The sequence below is a fragment of the Sciurus carolinensis genome, chromosome 7, assembly GCF_902686445.1.
Source record: "Sciurus carolinensis chromosome 7, mSciCar1.2, whole genome shotgun sequence".
In the NCBI taxonomy this organism is placed as follows: Eukaryota; Metazoa; Chordata; class Mammalia; order Rodentia; family Sciuridae; genus Sciurus; species Sciurus carolinensis.
Window position 1 is genome coordinate 139267548 of NC_062219.1, and position 21976 is coordinate 139289523.

General features: G+C 49.0%; 2 protein-coding genes across 2 annotated transcripts in view; one reads left to right on the top strand and one right to left on the bottom strand.

Moving 5' to 3' along the window:
• Positions 1 to 10504, top strand: part of Bmp6 (bone morphogenetic protein 6) — a 157281-nt gene extending 146777 nt beyond the window's left edge. The window contains exons 5-7 of the mRNA XM_047558036.1: positions 7750 to 7826; positions 8845 to 8955; positions 9046 to 10504. Of these exons, the coding sequence (XP_047413992.1) occupies positions 7750 to 7826; positions 8845 to 8955; positions 9046 to 9195 (338 nt within the window). The 3' untranslated portion in view covers positions 9196 to 10504. The remainder of the gene's footprint in view (positions 1 to 7749; positions 7827 to 8844; positions 8956 to 9045) is intronic.
• Positions 10320 to 21976, bottom strand: part of Txndc5 (thioredoxin domain containing 5) — a 28542-nt gene continuing 16885 nt past the window's right edge. The window contains exons 5-10 of the mRNA XM_047558037.1: positions 20429 to 20544; positions 18058 to 18144; positions 17347 to 17490; positions 14557 to 14639; positions 12975 to 13104; positions 10320 to 11961 (exon numbers count right to left, since the gene is read on the bottom strand). Coding sequence (XP_047413993.1) covers positions 11839 to 11961; positions 12975 to 13104; positions 14557 to 14639; positions 17347 to 17490; positions 18058 to 18144; positions 20429 to 20544 — 683 coding nt within the window. The 3' untranslated portion in view covers positions 10320 to 11838. The remainder of the gene's footprint in view (positions 11962 to 12974; positions 13105 to 14556; positions 14640 to 17346; positions 17491 to 18057; positions 18145 to 20428; positions 20545 to 21976) is intronic.

Consider the following 21976-nt stretch of genomic DNA (forward strand, 5'->3'; position numbering starts at 1 on the left):
AAGTGCATCCCTAACCTGAAAATCCAAACTCCAAAACTTTTTGAGTATCATGCCAGCACTCAAAAAGTTTCATATTTTAGATTTTTGTATCAGGGATACACAACTTGGTAAAGATGATACAAATGTTCCAAAATGAGGGAAAACCCCCAAATCATATTCTTCTGGTTCCAAACACACTGGATAAGGGATACTCAGCCTTAAAGAGACATCAGCAGGTGTCACAAGATACCTAAGTAATTCACCAACTATGACCAGTCCCTGAGAAGGTCCGGGGCCCAGGCAATGACTTATCTAGCAAGTGACAGAGCAAATAGTAGGTGCTTAGAACACACGGGGGTCTTCGAGCTCCTGGTCTTCATGGTAAGCCTTTGGCTGTCCTTAAGACGATGAGTTCCATATTACTTTACGATGGAGACAAAAGTTGAGAAGACACCAAAGTCCCACCCCTGATTAATTGGAGCTCTCCGAGACCCTGAAATCCAGGAGCAGCGATGGACGAGGACCTCACTGTCGCCTCCAGTGCTCACCTTCCAAGTCATAAAAAAATCTAGACTCTGAAAATCAAGCTGTCCCCACAACCTGTTATGAGATTATTGACACCAGAAATCCAAAAACCCCAGTGTGGTGCCCTCACCTCCCCTAGCGTGTGTGAACAAGGAGCTGGCACCTCCTGCGTGTTCCTCAATGGCCGTATTGATTCTGCAGGGTAAGTGGGAGCCAGAGACTTGATTTGGATAAGATGGGGCTGATAAGGCCCGAGATGGGGAACGAGCAGCCAGGGAGGGGAGACAGAGGTGCCATTTCACAGCCACTATTTTGTCCTTGTCCTTGTTATTCTAGGAGAGAAGGGAAATAAATGTAGTCAATTGTTCCCTTTAAAAAACAAGCTTCCTTTGGGAAGAATTTGTTGTCTGAGCTCAGCAGAGCTGAAAAAGCCAGCGTGGAGCATGTCACTTTGTCCTGAGATGTCGTTACAGCTGGTTATTTTCCTGGCCATGTGTGACCTGCTGAGCTGGTAGAATCTGAAGGGTCAGCCTGTGGCGGCCCAAGTAGCCCCTCTGCTTAGAAGGAACAGCGGGTGGGCTGCCCGGAGCCCTGGGACCTGGACTGGGCCATTGGCTGGGTGACAAGTTTATCTGCTTTCCTGGGGCTCACCCCGAGCCCTGTGTGTTTGCAAGTGTAGTGTGCATGGTGGCCCTGGGGCCCGCAGTGTGGCCTCCCTGCCTGTTGCCTGCCCTGAGAGTCAGGGTGGTTGCCGTGCCCTTCTCTGCTCATGCGGGGCTCGTGCCCCTGAGGATTTCCTGTCCTTGGATGACAGGAACGACCGCTTCACGGGGCTTTCGCTGAAGGTGATGATCTGACTTCAGAAATGAACCGACGCTGTCTGCTCTCCATCGCTTGGCTCTCTCTTCGCTGTGTGCGCGGATCGTCGGGAGGTTCAGATACAAAGAAGGCAGGAGAAATGAACCCAGGCACCCTCCCGAGGGCTGTGGGGTGTGATCCCGTGAGTTCAGGGTGCAGACGGCGTGCACTGCGCATGGTCGCCACCTGGCGATGTGGATTCTGTAAGGAGGTGCTGGTCTAGCTAGCTAGCTGCAGGGTCAGGGGTACCCGTCCTCTCCACACGGGGAGAGAGGGTTTCTCCTTGCCATCTCCTGTTTGCTGGGACTGGGGCACCCCCCACCATCACATGGGCTCAGGCACCCCTTTTGTTTGCTCCCGTGACTGACCAGAATCCAACTGGGCTGCTGGGCACCTGTCCTAGCCTGCACTCTTACGTGGAATGACCAGAGGGCCAGATTCCTCTTTCTGTGTTCAACGTAGAACCAACCAGATCCCTTGAAAGTCTGTCTTGAGATCAAGGTGGGGACTTCCTGCAGCTAGGTCCCAGGAATGCCTGGGGAGACCCAGGGTCCAAGGACAGACTTTGGGTCGGAATGAGGTAATGGTGTCACTTGCAAGTGAGCATGTGGAAGTCAGCAGCTCCATTATAATGTCCACAGCAGGTGGACAGCAGGTGGCCTTACTTGGTGGCTGCAACTTGGGCCTCTGGAGTGCAGTTTAAACAGACACCCCGGAAAGCCCACCATTTGGCCCCAGACCATCCATGAGTCAGACACGAGAACTGCTGCCCTCAGGATTGTGTCACTGGCATTGGGGCTGGTTTTGCTTCGAGTTTTCTATTATTTGGGGTTTTTACTTCTCTCTGGTTCTCCAGACTCCTCTCTGCCCTGCCCTACCCTCAACTGATGCCCCCATTTGGGACAAAGCTCTGGTACCTCCTTTCGCCCACTGCAGTGGATGTGTGCTTATTAAGTTTTATCTGTTTACAGACTTCTCATCTAAGCAAATATCGAGGGTGGTAGAGGTAAGGGGAAGGTTTATTGGCAATCTATGAAACCATAAAAACAAAACAATGTGGTCTAGTGTATTTCCCTGCAGAGCCTAAAGTACCAACCCCTGGGCCACAGAAGCAAAGCTTCTGAGGTGCATCAGCCTTCACGAATATTTACATTCTTTGCCAGAACTTACCATGGAATTTTAAAGAACTTAAGCATGGCCTGAGAGTATCTGAAGGAAGAAAAACAGGAGAGTTGAATTCCTCCTTTTCCTCTCTCTGACCCAGCAATCCTTGCTTAATAACAAAAATGCCAGTGTTCAGTTCTAAAAGAAATAGCGGTGTTTCTGAGAAAGTTCTCTTTGTTGAGGGAGTCAGATCAGCTGCAGGTTCACACAGCTAGAACTGTTGGGAAGTTAGAAGTGCAGTCTTCAACACTGTCATCTTGGTTCCATCCACCAGAGAGACACCAGCGATCCAGACACAAAGACTCTGTCCTTGTCTGTGTTCTGATGATGATTCTCCAGCATCGCCTGGGTGTCCTAGAGTTCAGTCCAATTCTGACACAAGCCACCCGGAGTTGGTGCAGACCCACAGATTAAAGAGAGAGGTCCCCAACAAGACTGTCCTATTTCCAACACCAGTCACAGGAGAGGTCCTCAGGCCACCCACTCTTACGTCTGACTTTCCTACAAATTGGGGCTGGGGAGTTCCTATGCCCCTCTTTCACATTTCAAAATTTGCTAGAGAAATGTGTAGAGCTCAGAACAGCTCTGTACTTAGGATTGCAGTTTTATTATAAAAGCGTTCCCCAGAAACAACCAAGTGAACAGACCTATAGGACAAAGTGGCGGGAATGGGGACTCAGAACTTGCACACTTGGCATGCACACCGCTCTCTCAGAACATCAAAATGTTCACCAACCTGGAAACGCCACTGAGCCTTGCCGTCCAGATCTTTATAGGATGTCTTAGTCCATTTCGTGTTGCTAAAACAAAATATCTGAGGGCTGGATACTTCATAAGAAAAAATAGGTTTATTTTAGCTTACCACTTTGGAGTACCAAAAGTCCAAGTACAGTTGGCCATGTCTAATAAGGGCCTCATGTTTGTTATAACATGGTGGATGGCTTCATAGGGTGGAAACATACCCAAAAATAGCAAGCGGTGCATAGAGAGAGACCAGAGAGCTGGGCTGGGCTTGCTTCATAGTAACTCATTCACAAGGTAACTGATCCAGTTCTGAGAGCCCTGACCCTCTCACAAGAGAGGACCATTAATCCCTTCTGAGGGCACTGCCCCGTGATCCAATTACCTTCCACCAGGCCCCACCTCTTAAAGGTTTCACCACTTCTCAGTACTGTTAAACTGGGGACCAAACTTCCAGCCCATGAAACTCTGGAGCACAAACTATCCAAACCATAGCACGTGGGGTTTCATGGCTGTGTGTGACTGATTAGATCATTGGCCTCATGATTGAATTCAGTCTCCAGTCCCCCTCCTGTCTTCTCCTCAGAGGCAAGGCTGGCCCAAGTTCCAACCCTCTCATCATTGCCTCCATCCTGAAGCTATCTAGGGACCCACTATGGGCACATGTCTAGGGGTCTCATTGGCATAGCAAAGTCCCTTCTATGGCTTGGGAAATTCCAAAGGTTTTCAAAGCTCTCTGCTGGACACTGGGGACAAACACCAGACATATTCTTTATGATTTGACACTGCCCATGTCTGCCTGACCTCAGATGGGAAGTCTTTATAGAAATCTCTGCTTTTTATGTGGCTAATAATTCTAAGATTGACTTCAGGGAGATTTTGGTCCTTGGCACGGAGAATATTTTGGGAGAAGCTCACCTTAGGGGAACAAGGACATTCCAGATGAGACTGTCAATAGGGGATCATATAATTTATCATCTAATCTAGGACACCTTCAAAAGTACAAAGGAACCAGGGCCTTGAAGTCCTCAGCAGATTGATCCCTGCACTGAGCAGTTAAGAGAGGAAAGTGAGTGAGTGGAGGACTGGAGGGGAGTTTCTCCCCCATGTTTGTGGGCAGAATTCGGGCACATGGCCACACTTGTCACCTGGCTCTTGGGCTAGGAGGTGGGTGGAGGACAAGGGTTTTTAATACACACTTAGGCAGTCTCTAGCAGACCTTCCTGGGATATGCCAAGCAGGCTACTTGCTCAGGATCTTCACATTGTATTCCTATACTATGGAACCTGCTCACCTCGCTCCCAAGTTTCCTTCAGGGCTCTGCGTAGAAGATACCTTAACAGAAAGCCACCTTGTCAACCTTGTATGGGACAGTGGGCCCGTTCCTGCCCTGTGCTCCTGCTCTAATCACTAATAATGACTTAACTAGTCAGAGCTTGTATTAGAGTTCTCCAGAGAAATGAACCAAGATAATGGATGGATGAATGGATAAAAGGAGATTTATTGTGGGAATAGGCTCATGTAATTATGGAGGCCAAGAAACCCTACCACCTGCTGTCCGCAAGCAGGGGAATCAGGAAAGTCATTGGTGTCATTCATTCCAAGTCCAAAGGCCTGAGAATCAGGTCAGCTGATGGTGAGTCCCAGTCCAAGGCCAAAGACACACCAATGAAAGAGGACCATGGGTATAAGTCCTGGAGTTCCAAGGCCTGAGAACCAGGAGCTCTGATGTCTCCAAGCAGAATACAGGTGACCCAGCTCAAAAGGGAAGAGAATTTGTAATTCCTCCAACTTTTTCCTTCTGTTTGGGCCCCAGTGGATTGGTTGATGCTCACCACCATTGGTGAGGGTGGATCTTCTCTACCTACTCCACCAATTCAAATGCTGATTTCTTCTAGACAAATGCAGCCCTTAACCCAGTCAAGTTGACACAAAATTAAACACGCTCTTGATTGCATGTAGTAGTAATAGACTCCAACTTAAAGATACCAGGGAACTCACCCAGTCAACAAAAGAGCTGGAAAAACAAACTGGAAATCAAAGCCCACCTCAAATGGGGTTACAGGGACAATATGCTTTGGATACCAGCACCAGGGCCATCACCATGGAGACTGGCTGCCATGCCACCCATTCAGGAGTTCACCTTCAAGTCACTTCCTCAAGTCATGAATTCCAGGGTGGAGGCATTTGATTGGCTTTGATGCAGTCATGAACCTGTTCATGATGCTAGGGGACAAGGAGGAGAGTGGTCTGCCATGGGAAAGGGCGTCCTGATTCCCACCTGCATAGGAATTCCTCCAAATGAGAAGTGTTCCTGAAAACAAGGCAATGAGAATAAGCAATGCCCACAAGGACCATCTACAGCTGTGTATGAAATTCTGTTGATGGCAACATTTTTATGATATTATTTAATTTTAAATGTGTGTTTTTATAAGTGTTGCTATTAGTCTATATTTCTCTGTAGGTAATTTTCATTTGCTCTCTGGTTTACTTTTGAGACTTTCTCTGTGTTTGATAACAATTTCACCAAATGAGGCTGGATAGGAATTTATTTGTTCTGCCTAGAATGCATTGTGCCTTTTCATTTGAAGATATTGCCTTCCTTGAGTTCTAGAAAATCCCCAGCCATTATGTTTCCAAATACTGCTTCTATCTTGTTATTTTCTCCAGAAATTCCTATCAGAAATATGTTGGACTTCTCACTGTTCCTTATCTCTTTACAGAGAGTAGTGTTTTCTGCCAGTTGACTCTGCTATATTTGAAGAGGTTTCTTCAAACGCATTATCCAGTTCCTTAATTTTCTCTTCAGTTACATCTAACTTGATGTTTAATTCATTTAATTTTCATTTTCAATGGTCACAGTTTTTATGAAGTTCTATTTGGTCCTTTTTCACATCTGCCTTTTCTTTTTGTACACCTGCCTTGTTCTTTTTGCATAACTGCCTTGTTCTTTTTCCATGGTGTCTTGCTTTAGGCTTGCTAGCCCTTTTATTGTCCTCTCTGCTATTTTAGATATTATTCCTTTTTAGCCTTGTCCAGAGGCAGTCTACTGCAGTCCCTGTGTCTCCTCTTTCTTATACTCCAACTCCCTCATCTTGAGTCTATTTTTTTGTGGGCTAATTTTGTTGTTGTTGTTGTTGAGGGGTTATTTTTAATAGGAGGTTTTCATCTTGTCCTACAATGGTGGTTTATACTGAGTTCTTGGTGCCCTGCTCTGTAAAAATTTCCTTCCAATGTGGTTTTGCATTTGCATCTCCTGGGTGCTTGGCATTTCAGCTAGGGTGGTAGGCAGTGGGAAGACAATAAATTTAAAATAGTAAACCACCTCAAAGTGCTGACCCAAGTCTCTTCCCCGTGTAAGTGACCTAAGTTGGTCCTGTTTCTTTTTCCTACAAATCTCGAAATCTGCATGCTCTCTGCTGATTCAGGGCCAGGAATTCTGGGAATACAAGTATAAAAATCCAGTTCAAACAGGCATTTGAGAATTAGGTAATTTATTGGCTCATGTTGTTGACAAGCACAGAGGTGGCACGCACATGGCTTGGGCTCTGTATCCACGGAAACCATATTAGAGGAAGAACCTTTCCCCAGTGTCTTCCCCTTACTTTGTATCTCTGCCCTCTCTAGAACTCTCAAACACAACTACCAGATTGATGGAGCCTTTAGAATTGCAATTCTAAATACTCTGCGGCTCAAAAACTTTCAAAGGCTCGCTGTGCCTTAGTAAAATAAATAAATAAATAAGTAAAAATAAAAATCCAAATCATTGCGTTGGCATTTAGCTCAGTCATGTCTCTTCTCTAAGCTCCAGTGGTGTTTATCTATTTACATTGACCTTGACCATGACATTCAGATTCTGAGTCGTATCTGAATGACGGGTGTACATGTCTCACACCATCCCTAAGTTCCCAGAGGACGGAAGCCATGTCTGATTTATCTCCCTACTTTCCACGATGCTAGGCAGAAGGCACGTCACTGAAGGGTTGCTCCCGCGGACCTAAATGAGTTGAGATGCTCAGACCCCTTGCGGGCTAATCCAGGCTGGAGCTTCCTGAATTGCACAGGGCGGCTACATAAGTTTCAGCAGATTCTCACCAGGAAGCACTGGCTTTGGAGTCCTTGTCTTAGTGCAAGCATAAGAGCTCAGTCCAGCTCCATCCTGGCAGCACAAATGGTACACACAGCAAGAGAATGTGTCCCAGGCACAGTGTCTCCCTCTCCCCCTGCCGCATTCCTGGGCTTCCTTCTTGGGCCCCACTCCGTACGACTTCCTTTAGGATATTCTCCTGGCCCAGCAGCTATCATTAGAGGCTCATGCAGCTGCAGGATGTGCGTTTGAAATGCAGTAAGTCCTGCCTGGCCATCACCTGCTAATGAGAATATGATGCCTTCCATGCCTGGCATGTCACAAACTCTCTGTGTCAGTTTTTAAATGGAGGAATGAATGAGTTAATGGACATATCTTTTGATCTCCTCCAACAGATTACAACAGCAGTGAATTAAAAACAGCCTGCAGGAAGCATGAGCTTTATGTGAGCTTCCAAGACCTGGGATGGCAGGTGAGTCCTCTGGACAACAGGGAGGGCAGAGGTCCAGCAGCCATCGCCATAGTCCTGGGGCTTCATGGGTGCGATGACCCCTTCTGTGGAAGTCCTGGGGGCCCTTGCACATTCTCACGCTGCTGGAGTGAGACAGGAAGGCCTGACCTGTCGGCGGGCCAACCACCCACTGATACCTTTCAGGGTTCCCTAGCTCTGTGATCCCTCAATCTCAATACCCATTTCTGCAACATGCTTACCTCCTCCTTTCAAAACCCACAGGGCATATATTTATTTGAGTATTTAAACAAAGTTTAAGGTTGTTTTGAAACAGGGTTGGAAAAAACTATCTAAATGGTTAGCTTCCAATGACTATAAATTCATTCACCCCAACTAGTCAGAAGAGCACAAGAAACACCACTAGTTTGTAAGTAGCATATTTAGTCATAGGTGATGAGCGACGGAAGGCAGTTTTTATATGAGGATGGCATTCCTTTGACAAGAGCAGTCCTTTGGATCCAAGTACAGACGGTCCCTGGCTCATGATGTCACTTCATGATGGTGCAAAAGCAATATGCGTTCAGTAGAAACGGCGCTCCACATTTGAACTGGGCGGCAGCAGCGAGCCGTCACCCCGTCAGCCCCACGCTCTTGAGAACAGCTGCTACTCTGGAGTGCCGTTTCCCAGCCAGGGTGCTCTGTAGGGTAGGTGTCAGTGCTATTTTCAACTCCCAGTGCTGTTTTGGGATGATGCAACCCCATCATTAATTGAGGAGATCCATTCGTAAGGCTGGCCACGCGTGCGATCCCGGGCCTAATGGTTGGGTAGCAGCTGAGGCCATGTGGGCCTGTGGAAGGGCCGAGGGCTTGGGAGCCAGACTGACCAGGTTCCCACCTAGACGTGAACTTGGACCGATTCCCGAGCCTCCCTGCACCAGCCTCCCAGCCCATGCAGCATGCGCGCCACCTCCTCCCGGGGTCGCTGAGCACAGATGCTGCAGAGCGTTCATCTGTTGCTTCCTTTTGCTTTACCATCGAGGACTGGATCATCGCCCCCAAGGGCTATGCCGCCAATTACTGTGATGGAGAATGCTCCTTCCCACTCAACGCACACATGAACGCCACCAACCACGCCATCGTTCAGACCCTGGTGAGTGCTCAGGTCTTGCCCCGTGTACGTGGGATTAAACCCAGACCAGTTTTCATTTCTAACGGGACCCTTTTCCCTGTTTTGAAACAGGTTCACCTTATGAATCCTGAGTATGTCCCCAAACCCTGCTGTGCACCAACTAAACTAAATGCCATCTCAGTTCTTTACTTTGATGACAACTCCAATGTCATCTTGAAAAAATACAGGAACATGGTCGTAAGAGCTTGCGGATGCCATTAACTCAAAGCCAGCTGCCACGTGCACAGAGCCCAGCTGGGATCCTGGATTACGTCTGCCTTAAAAACGCGAAGCAGCGCAGTGGGAGCGGGAAGCCGAGACTGTGACCCCATCCCACGCTGGTGCCTTACTGCTCTGGGAAGATTTTAAAAGGACAATAATAATCCGCTCACTTCGTAAGTGCCGTGAGTCGTGGTTGGTCTGTAGGAAGCTGAGTCTGTGTTTGCAGCATGAGGTCTGACATCGCAGACACCCAACTGTGGAAAGGTGCCCCCCCTCAAAGAAGAAGACCCACCCAGATTAGTGTTAGCTTTAGGTGGTGGGTGTCAGTGAGTAAATAGGAGAAAGAAAACTATGAAGGAGTAGGAGTACTCTTGGCTCAAGTATTATTATGTGTCAAAGGTAGATTTCACAGACGTCATAGAAATTGAGGGGGGAGGCCTGTCGTCTTAGATCTCCATCCCAGGAAGGCCATTTTCATATAGGATTAGCAGCCAGGATGGTGACCAGGGCTCCACAGAGGTCTCCGCACACCCGCCCTCTCCCCTGTGCTATATTCTCACTAGAACCAAAAGTCCCTGCGTCAGCCTTTGAGGTGAGGCCACAAGTGGAGGCCAGGGGAGGCATTCTCGGCGGCCTTCGTTTTAACCACATCACAGCTGAAAGCAGTTCCGCACCTCTTCTTGATCAGGCTGGCTCTTTGGAAAGCACATTAACTTCAGGAACGCTGGCTCTCCCATCCCATCTCCTTCATGAACGAGGATCTTTGCCTCTCACTATACGAATACCATGTTACCGGCCCAGAAGGGGAACCCCAGGAGGAAGGGGCGCCTGACTTTAAGAATGGGTGTGTGGAGATGGGCCTGCTGTTGATGAACAGAAATCAGTTTCCTCTTGTAGAAAGTAAGACTCAGATTAAATCTTAGAATATTTTTTAAATGTCTTTTTCACAATCATGTACTGGGAAACCAATTTCATACTAAACTGATTAAATAATACATTTATAATCTATAACTGTTTGCACTTACAGCTTTTTTTGTAAATAGAAACTATAATTTATTGCCTATTTTATATCCATTCTGCTGTAACATTTAAGGAAAGACCAGACTTTAAAAAAAAAAAAAAAAAAAAGTTTATTTAGAAAGTATAGTGTAAACAAATTGTACCACTTTGATTTTTTTTCTTTTAATACAAGACTCATAATGCAAACCTGAAGCCACTCCTGGTGGCTGGGCTTCTCTAGAAAGTTGTTTTTGTTTTTTGAAGGACATCTGTGAACCACACCTGATGAATAAAGATTTCCTTTGAGGCAGAGGCTGGTGGAGAGGCTGCTTTGTTACCGTCTGCCTCAGTCGACGTGGTCTTGCTTCTGAGATTCCGACCACCAGCTGCTCTGTGCCACGTGGGATGACGCCCTGTGCACGGGGGTCGAGAGGGGGCTGGACCCAGGTGGTTATCGTGAGAGGTGTGTCTTAACAGAGCTCCACCCCCAGGGGCTTACGTCGGAGGGCGAGGGGAAGGATGCCTAGTAACCAGCGTGGCGGCACGAGGAGGGTATGCTGGCACTGACATCTGGGCAGGTGGCCAGCGCAGCCCTGCCGACGTCAGTCTTTGGTCTTGAGGTCCCTCTGTTCTTACGTTAGAAAGTCGACCTCCTCGAAGGCAGACAAAGTACAGCAAGTTCCTAGAAGGGCGACTGAGGAACGGAATCGGAAACTTTCTCCTGGGGGCTCCAGGGCCTCCCTGCTCCCTGGATTCCCAGGCCTGGGAAAGCCCATCTGGTCCTGTCGCCCCAAGTGGCGGACACAGCCGGAGTCCTCCCACCAGTGGACGGGGTAGTTAGGACCAGACGCGTGGACCTTTCCACACCCCCACTTTGTACGGAAGACATCAAATCTGAACGTTCACAGGGACTCGGGCTTTGTGTTCACAAGAGCCGATAAAACCTTTTGTCCGTGTGAAGCAAACGGGAGTCCCCTGTGAACAACAACTGATCAGAGGAGCGTCAACGCACGTACAAATGACGGCCTCGGCACAGCTGCTGGGGTGTACCCACGGTACCACTGCAGTCAGTATGGGAGGGCCTCTGTCCATGAGAGAAGGACCGACAGAACAAGACTCAGCAGAGGCCATGGAGGTCTCTTCCCAGGGGAAGGGGTTGTTCTGAAATCTGCTCCAAGCTACAAACCAGTCACATGATTAACAAATCAGTTGTGACCTTCCAGTCAATTCTGCCACAAGGCCACCTTTCCAGAACTCGGGGGCAGTGCAAAGAACTAGGCTTTTGGATGATGCTTTTGTCAAAAATCACTTGGGAGCCCAAAATAGTCCAGTAATTTGATTTTCCTTGACTATTTTAGTCTCAAAGGAAACCATTTAATTTTGTCAAGAAAAGGTTAGAGGGGATGGATCACCACTGAAAATATTTCATTTGCACAGTGACCATGAGTTACACATTTGCTTAGAGGAACTTAATAAAGAATCCATAGAGCATGTTGGCTTAAAAAACACATGAAGAAGGTACCACAAGTTTCATACATTCTGCTTTCTGAATAAACACCGCTTGAACCCTGGACGTCCGTACAATGTGACTCCTGTACACCGGGTATGGGCGGCCAGGCAGGACAGGTGACTTCCAAGTGGGTTCTACAATTCGTCTTTTGCCTGGCGCAGCACAAAGTGGTGTAAGGACTCGAGGTCTCTACCTCCACTGTGCTCACTGATTTTTTTGCCTCCTCGGAAAAGCAACAATGTGGGATAGCCTCGTACCTTTAAAACGGGAATAAAAAAAAACAAAGAAAGATTGGAAACCATTCATCTGAATCACCCACAAACTACTTCTTAAAACCCCACTGCCTGGGAAATTCCATGACCAATATTTGGAACTGGATAGATCATTAAAGGACCAGATAGTTCAGAAAGCAAACCTTGAAGGCTCTACACTTACTTTTTAACCCAAATTACATTAAGGATTAGAGTCAAAGGAATGGCTTTACCCTAGTGGGAGCCTCTTAATCGTTAATGTGCATTCAATCGCTGGGGGGATCTGGGGCAGGGCCTGGGCATCTGCATTCTTGAAGGGCTTCCAGGGGAAGCCTTGTCCTTCTGCAAAGCACCCGGGAATGCATTTTCCAGCTGCAGCTCACCCCTTTTCTCTTAAAAATTTCAAGGCCCAACAAGCAGCTAGCATCTATTAGTGATAAGTAAACTATGTCTACGTCCCATCCTTCTCAACCTAATGAGGTCATGACCTTGGAGGCTCCAAATGCGTTTTAATAATAAGAGGCTGGGGCTCAGGGGTAGAGCGCTTGCCTAGCACCCACCCTGGGTTCAATCCCCACCACTAGAAAAGAAGAAAAAGAAAAGAAAGAAATAAAAAAATAGATCACAAACCCCCTGGGCCATTATATATGAACAGCTGGGAATGAAGGTGACGGTTCCCCCAGCACAAGCCCGGCCCAGCCACTGTCCTCTAGGGTGCGGGGTACGGCTGAAGACTGAGCCCCTTGGGATTTAGGACCAGCAGTGGTGCTGGTGTCCTCAGCACTCGGTTATGGCACAGCTTTAGACTCAGCTGGACGCAAACCCCTGTTGAAGGTGTCCAGCTATTTAAAAAAAAAGCAGACCGAGCAGGTCCACCTCACCTCAGAGAGAAAAGCTTCCGCCTCTCACAGCAAAACGACTCAAAGGGTCACTAGCAGTGCTTTGCTGGGGGGACGAGGGCGGAGTGCGCCCTCTCCGCCGAGTCCAGGATGCCTGCTCCCAGCTCCTGGCCTACCCACCGAGTACTTGCTGCAGATGTTCCGCTCGGCTGTGCAGTCGACCTCAGCGATCTTGACCTCGGTCAGACCTGGGAATTCCTTCTGAGCGAGCTCCTCCCACGTGGGAGCCAGATTCTTACAATGACCACACCTGGGAACAGAGTGTGAGGGCTGTGTTGAGGTCCTGGGTCAAGGTCACTCACCCATCTCGCTGTCAGTCTTGTTGTTTCTGCACGAGACAGTCAACAATCGCCTAGAAATTTCCAAAACATCCAATTCTCCCGCTGGGTGACACTAACTCTTCCCCTTCCACACCCGCTCCCGTGCTACACAAGGAATTCAGTCAATCCAGATAACTGGATAGAACTGAGCCGGTGTGAAAAGTGTAGATTTTGAGACCATTTCCACGCTAAGGTGAATGGGGCTAGCTGGCTTATGCAGGCCGTGAGCACAAGGGGACGGACAGGAAGAGAAGCAGAGTCTGCAGCGTTTCTTAAAAAATCACTTGAATCCTGAGAACATTTTAGACGTGATTGCTTAGGGTCTTAAAATTTCACAACTTCAAAGCTGTCGTGTCACTTCAGCAATTTGTAAGACACCACTGCAGAGTTTAGTAGGACCCTCCCTTCTCCCCTGGGTCGACTCCCTCTTCTTCCTGACCCTCTCCCACGACATGGGCTGCTCCCCGTCAATGAAAGGGATCTTCTTTCTACATTCCTGATCTGTATCCCTTTAGGATTTTTAAAAACAGAGAACAATCCTGAGGGCATATGGACCAGCATGTTAAAATCACACAGCTTGTAGAAATCCTGTGCTCACTTCCTGTCCCTGCCACCATGGTTCCTCCCAAGGACCTGGAGTGAACAAGCTCAGGGACAAAGAGACACTGGTGCCCTTCCCTGTGCAGGTCTGGGTGGAATCTGCCATCCTCCTAAACACTGCCTGGCCCGATGCGGATGTTTTACTTGTGAAGACAAAGCACTGTTCCCGTTTGACAGCTGAGGAAACTGAGGTTCCAGGGAATCAAAGAACACGCAGAGTTACAGCGGGTTACAGTTAGGGTGGGTCTCCTGTTCCCCCCACGTTGTCTGGCTGTCTTGGCCTCAGATGATTTGCTCTCCATTCACACTCCGGTCCCCAAGGACCGTGTGGCAGGAACGTTCAGGTAACTGGGTCACATATTGAATGGCTCTAACAGAAAGCCGAGCTCTACTGGGTTTCTCTGTCATATGGTTAGAAAGAGAGAGAGGAGCAGAGCTACATGGTGATGGTCACTGTTTAAATCCAACAGCAATCAGTTTGGAAAAGCAGCCAGATGCCACAGACAATGTTTTGTGTGAGCCACGTAAATCACCTCCATTTTTTGTAGATTGAACTGTAAAATAAATCAACCTCTTTCTCTACGAACAATTGCGAGTGCCACTGAACTTTAGCCTATTTGAATAGAGGGACACGATGAGAACCTTTCCTGATTTCCCATATGACCTCCGTGTGGATGGGGAATCTGCCAGGGTTGAGTCCGGAGGGTTCGCTCGAGAGTTGGGAGATGGGCTGTGATTGAGCACAGGAGGAGGAAGGATGCTCTAGTTAAGCAGCCACTCACCACGGAGCATAAAACTTGACGAAGGTTATTCCTTCTGAAATGGTGTCATCAAAGTTCTTTTCGGTGAGTGCCAACACACCGACCTTCCAGGGAAGAGAGAGCCACAGTTGACATACGTCACTTCAGGTACAGCAGCACAGAAATAAAAGATCAGTCACTTCTTTAAAACACTGCTTGGCATGCCCCAAAGTCACCCAGAAATACCTATGTCACTTGCACTGCACAAGGGCAGGCTATGGCCTCTGAAGGGCACAGGAGCTGCTGTCTTACAGGAATCGGGACAAGGGGGAGATGCCAGGAAGATACCCCAGACCTCCGTCCTTCCCCCAGTCGGCCCAGGGTGGGGCTCAGGTGCAGAGAGCAGCTCCCAGCCTGGGGTGGGAGCTGAACCGGCCCCCTCACTGGGCGACCTGTGGCTTCCTGTGTGCTGCCTTCCTCCCGTCCCATCACGCCCCGTGAGCACTCCTCTTCTCCACGTGGCAGAGGGGGCCCCACTCTTCCCTGTCTCCTGTGCAAAGTCAGCGTGCAGTGCCCTCCAAGCTGTGGCGGGAGGATTTCCAGGGCAGGACCCCACGGCAGCCTGCTTCATGGCAGCTGTACCTGGACTGTTCTTTACGGCAATGTGTCTGTGCACATCTCCAGATAGGGCTCCAGGACCCTCTCCTGACAGCAGCTCAGCGAACCAGGGACTCAGCGGCCATGGGGCACGTGGAACACGCCCTCCTCCACTACGTTCAGAAACACACCTCTGCTCCCACCCAGAGTCCCACTTAACGGCGGAAACCACATCATAAATAGAAAGTCTGTGATGAAAACATCCACAGCACCTACTTATTCCCGATCTGGAGTGACCTTTATGACCACCATGACACACACACGGCTCTTACGTGTGTCGTCATAATAACTACAGAATCGTTTGTTTACTTCTGAAACCAAAACTTCAACTTCTAACTAACACCCAGGCCAGCCCCGACCTATATGAGTCCAACCAAGGATTGGATCATGGGGGCAAGGAGGCCCCTTGTGGCCCCTGCCCTGGGAGGAGGCTGCAGGTGGTTCCATGGGTCTTTCCAGTTCCAGACAACTGGGGTTTCTTGGGGGAGCAATGGCCCCAGTGAGTCACGTCCTCTTGCACACATGTTGAGGGCCCAAAGCGACTGGGTCGCTATCCCTTCCTCTGTCACTCCCATGTCTCACTGTCCCAGGTAAAAACTTGGCATGTTATGAAGTCCTGTCACCCTTGGGAAGTGCAGGGCACTGGTTCCAGGACACACACATCGGTGGATCTCAAGTCCTTTATATGAAATGGCACAGAATTTCACAGAACCTAACACATGCTCCCATGAGGCTTATCACCTCTAGATGACTCACAGTAATACATGCAATTGCCACGTGAATAGTTGTTACACTGTTGTTGAGGGACTAATGATAAGAAAAAGGTCTGTGCGCGTTCAGTACAGGTGCCATTTTCCTTCAATTAGTGTTTTCTGTGGCTGAACCTGTGAATCTGGAGGGCCGACTGAACTCGGCTTTGGAAATGTCGACAGACCCCTCAGTATTGGTAGATGAGAAATCGAGGCAATGACCTCCTGGGGAGCACACAGGAGACTCCCCTTGAGCAACCTCATGTGAGCCTGTGGCTTCGGCGTCCGTTTCCATGGAAAGCTGATGACCTCTGACCTCACTCATCTGTGCAGACCTCCTGCCGGGGCTCCAGAGTCCTGTATGTAACCATCCACTGCACATCCCCACCTAAACACAAGCCCTGGACACCAAGACCTTGAAGCCACACCTGTCCCCTCTGCTCTGGTCCTTACCTGTGCTTGGAGCCATCATCCACCAGATGGTCCAGAAACTTGAGCACCGCCTGGGACCCCTCCAGGGACAGTGCTCCCTAGAGCAGGACCCTCACCCTTTCTCCTGTGTCCCCACTATCACAGCCTTAGTTGGGGTCCTATCTTTCGTGGCCTAAGGCAATAGTTCATCTCTCACACCTGCAGCTGCAGGTCACCTCTCCTTGTTTCACGTCACTTGAAATGCTCTGGGGACACCCTAGATATCCACGGGGCCCTGGGCTGGCCGACCAGGACCCCTGCACTCAGCTCCGGTCTCACCCTCCAGTGCACCTCGGCCTGTTTCCACCCGGCTCCTGCAGCCCCTCGGGCCCCGCCCTGAACACACCTCTGCTCCCAGCGCCTCCTGCTGGCAGCCACGGGGCCCCTGTCTGTCCTGCGGACGCCGCTGCATCTCTCTCCTCTCCAGCCAACCTGGCTGCCCTGCACATTTTGGTCACAGTCCATGACACCAGCTTGTCCTGTCTCGCCCACAGACCCAGTGCCTTTCACAGGCACAAAATGGGTCTTAATTCTGTTTCCCAGCAGCCTAAGACCGGACCTGAACTGGGACAGAGACACACGCTGAATGAGTGAACAGGGAACCTGGCACCATCTGAATGACAGCCTGCTGCTCCTTCAGAGGCTGCCTCACAAATGCTACCGCAGCTGGCAGTCTAGTCCCACTACACACGTCCTCTCTGCCACAGGGTCACCATCAAGTGACTGGCCAGTTCTGCAAGTGACCCGGAGAGGCCACCAGCCAAGATCCCATAGCAAACACTGGCAAGTTCCATCAAGGCTGAAAGCCTTCCTAGAGGTGACCGACACCAAACCCCGTCCCAGGATGAGTCTCGCATCTACCTCAGGCTTTAAAAGGGAGCTTTCGTTCACGGTTCGCCATGGCAGGCAGGTGGCCGTGGACCCTCTCCTCCCTTCAGAGAGCGCAGATACCCACCTTGTCGCCTGTGGGCTCCGCAGCCATCGCCGGGGCCGCTGAGGGTTCCACAGTCTCTGGGGTTCCCGTCTCTGGGCCCTGCAGCTGCGACTCCACGTAGTCTCTCAGTGACTCCAAGTCCCGCTTTCCCTTGTACTGATCCACCTGTCTCAGACGAGAGCCACGCGGGCAGGCCGCGTGGAGACAGCCCTGAGTTAGCACGTGTCACCTCCCTGGCCCCGCTCGCCCAGCGGCTGTGCACCCTGGGCCAGGTCTGCCTGCTCCCACTCCCATGGGGAGAAGAGATTTGTGGCTTGGCTTTGGTGACAGGCTCTACGGCACATCATTTGAAATCCGGGTGGAGCTGGCCAGTGAGCCCTCATGCTGCCTGGGGGACTGTAAGAAGCTGACCACGTCCAGGCATGGAGGGGGCAGGACCCAACAGAGCCAGCACTGTCCCTGCTCTGAGGTCTGGTTTGTGTTTGTGGCCAGTGCACCTGGGTTATTCTAATGACAACCCGAGCCAACAAAACAGTTCAGAAAAGCCTAACGGTCTTCCTAACCGTGCAGGTCTCATTTAGGGAAAGACCTTATTCCATCGCACACGTTCCCCTAGGCCGGGGTCCAAACAGCTGGGTGGCCATTCCCTGCCCCCGTTAACACCACTCAGCAACTCAGCCCTCTGCTGTCCAGGGAGGAGCTCTGTCCCCTCACCAGGAACCCAAGACCTACCTTCTTACCATCTCGGAACCAGAGAAGAGTTGGATAGCCTCGGACCTGGTTTTCTGAGCAGAGTCCATAGTGCTGTGTACAATCAACCTGAAAACAAAGCACAGTGAAGTTCCTAGTCAGTTTCCTTATGTCGTTTTTTGCTAAAGGGACTATTCAATACTTTGTACTTAAAAAAAAAAAGAAAGAAAAAGAAGAAAAGAATGATTTTTAAAGTTCAGAGTCTGTAATATCTGTGCCAGCAAGCTGCAGTTTTTAGAGCAACTTCGTAGAAGCTACCCCCAAATACACCTGAGCTAATGGAGCAGAGTAACAGGATTTATTTTAGAGACATGATTCATTTTAACCCAGTTGAAAAATGCCAACATTTAGGAAGCAACATTTTAACGGGAACACATGGGTGGTTGGAGTCAGGGCCTGGCATGACATCCGGGAAGGGGGCTTTAGCCAGGCTGTCCTGAGCAGGACTGGACAGTTCACAGTGTCAGTTTGTAAGCAGCTTACTCTCGTGTTCACTCTTACACAGTTTTCAAATCAAGGGGGTGGCCTGGTGATGCAGCTCCGTGACAAGGCCCTGGGTTCCATCCCCAGCACACATACACACAAAATCAAGGGGAGTCAACAATTTTCAATAGGAGCATTTGGCATATAATAAAGGTATCACTGTTAAAATGTCCAATTAAGATTATAATCTGTCCTTAATTCTGTAAACTTAATTTACCAGTGATTTCAGCTCTTCAAGTTTTCTATTTAAATTTTTAAAGACTTTCTTGAAACATTTTGTACTGAATTTCTTCTTTTTTATTTTCTACTGGTATTAAATTTGGCTAAGCGGCCAGGCACAGTGGCACATGCCTATAATGGGAGGCTGGGGTAGGAGAGCGGGTCTGGGGGCAACTGAGCAAGACCCTGTCTCAAAATAAGACAAAGGTCTGGGGATGTACTCAGGGGTAGAGCACTTGCCTAGCATATGCAAGGCCCTGAGTTCAATCCCCAGCACTGGTGGAAAAAAATCAGCTAGCAGGACTAAGTTGTTTTTCACTTTATCAATAAAGTAGGGTGAAAATATTATTTTAAGCCATAAGACTACAGTGAGACAGCAGTTAATGGGTTACACTGAAGCAAAGGAAGGCTCCAGTCAAGGCCTGTGGAGGGAATGAACTTTTTCAAGGGTCCAGTCTAACTTAGCCATGTGCACCCAGAGATGAAGGCCCTGCCCGGTTCCCTAGGCTGGTGTCTTCTCGAGTCTGGTTCTGCTAGGAACTTCTACTGAGATACACTAAAAAAAAAAAAAAAAAAAAATCATTTCCCATAAGAGTTCATGAAATAATCTAAAATAAAGACCTGAGATATGGGCTAAGATAGAAGATAAGATTATTTTATAATCTTCCATAAAATGTTCAATAATATAAAATCATAACATATAATTACGACAAATTATTGAAAGTATTTAACAGGCAGATGTGAACATCCACTTAATAATAATAACAACGGTCACAATGCGCTAAGCACGTGCTGCGCACCACGCCCCACGCCAAGCAGTATATTTCCATCTTCACGGCCAGGTGAGGCAGACGTATCTCAGTTTTGCAAAAGGGGAGATGAGGGCGTGGTGAAGTCTGACCTGAGGTCGGCCACCAGGCCTACCCAACCCCCCAAGTCATGCTTTCAACGACCTCCCTGCCCTAAGCAGGTCATCCTGTTAACGATCATTCTTAGACATGGAACACTACTTCAGCAGGCAAATGAACCCACAGCAAAGTGGGAAAATGAGATTTTTCACAAAATGACTCCTGGCAGGATGTCTGGGGGTGCCAGAGGAGGGGTGAGACTGAAAGGACTTCAAGGCCCAGGAGCTGCTTTGGATAGTTCCAGAAAAATCCAGTTATCCAGGAGTTGTCGGATATCACTTCTTGACATGGCTTCTCTATGTCAAGTGGGAAGAGCTGGAAGGAATCCCAGGCCTTGGAGCAAACCGAGGCTCACTGTGAAGAAGGGTCTTTTGCGAGCCGGTCGATGAGGGCCCTCTAGGAAAGAGCTCTTGGGCGAGTTCCAAGGACGTCCAGGGAACATTCTACAAGGCTTTACCCCGTATCTTTACAGAACAGGGCTGGGGCTGCCAATTCAGAATTGGCCGTCTCTTCAAAATAAACAAAGCAGCCAAGGCCATAATTTATCGCTAGGCTGTGGAAAAGCCAGCAAACTCAAAACCGCGCTGCCATCTGTGAAGGTGAAATGAATTATCAAGTGGCACACGAGATGGAATTAATAAATCAAGTTTGCGACTTCGCACACGGAATGAATAATGGGCTAGCCTGCTAATTAATCCAGCCCCAAACGGTCTATTTCCAGTTTAATAAGGGCTTTCACTTACCTTGCCAATCTTGACAGTTTCGGAATGTTCAAGGCCCAGAGCCAGCTGCTCCCAGGTCGGAGCCAGAGCTTTGCAGTGGCCACACCATGGAGCGAAGAACTTGATAAAGTGGTCGCCTGTCGTGAAGGGCCGAGGAGGAGAAGGAAGGGGGAGAGAGGCACCGTCATTCACGTCAGGCCCAACTAGAGGTTTAAAGAATCAGATCTTTGTCCTCTCGCCTAGCGAATCTGAGTTTGGACAGAACTCTTTAAGTGATAGTGACTATCACACGTGTTTCTCTCCATGAGTTCATAACAGTACTCAAAACAAAACCAAAGCTGTCATTTTCGGAGGATAACTGGGCACCAACTCATATTTAGAGAACTGGCAATAAAGGAAAATAATGGGGCATTTATCCAGCCTGCCTTTTCTATAAACTATTACCACTGACTAAGCAAGTAATAAATGGGAGTGAGCTTCTCTTGCTTAAAAAATAATAAATAAATTTAAAAAGGAAGGCGGGAGGCCTGAATCGAGTCAGCAGATGACAGTGAGTGCGTGGGTTCAGGCAGTGACTGTCTGGGCCACTCCCATCATGAACGGAGACCACCAGACATTGGGGGCAACCACCAAGGGTCTTCCTGTACCCCCAAAAATAAAATGAGACTAGAGACTATCAACGTAGATCCAGCCATCAACTGACAGGAAATAGGCAATATGTACATCTACCACAGGGATTTAATCAGCAAAGTCCAGACCGCAGGGAACTTTCCAGGTCAACAAAATGGCCCCTCAGCAAAGAGAATGCAAGAGAGATGCGTTGGGGGGTGGGGGCACGCAGGTCAGCGGAGTCTTGAAAGAGAGAAACACAGGTGTTCCTCGACTTACAACGGGGCTCCATCCTGATAAACCTGCCCAAAAAATGCACTTAACATCTGTACAAGCTGGACATAAAGAGGAAAAAAAAATCATTACATTGAGCCTTTATAAATCAGGGACCATCTGTATAAAAAATGATCGAACCAGGGCTGGGGCTGGGGCTCGGTGGCAGAGCACTTGCCTAGGATGCACGAGGCCCCGGGTTCCATCCCCAGGGCCACTAAAGGGAAAATGAAGAAAGACCAAGCTGAAGGACAGTCAGTGCCTAGGAATGCACACTTCACCCGTGAAACCATAAAGAAAAGCAATGGTCCCCACAGAAGCCGGGAAGGGGCCTCCTGGGGGAAGGAGGGTGGACGATGAGGACTGTGGTTTGGATGGGGCACCAGAGGCTGGCGGCTTGACTTCCGGACCTGGACAGGAGCCACGGGACGGTCATTTACTAAGCCCTGCATTTGTTTTCTATAATCTGTGTTCAATTTTGCCATAAAATAGAAGGTTTAAAAAACAGTGTCACCCCCTTGGCTAGGGAAAAGGGACAGAAAAAAAACAACAACCTTACAACATCATTATTTAGACACTGAAGGGTTTTATCTAGGCTGTTCTTTGATGTCAGGCTGATCCCAACCCCAAAGCAGGCTGTGGCCAGGGAGAGAACTGGCCGGTGCTGTGACGGAGGCCCGGCCTCCA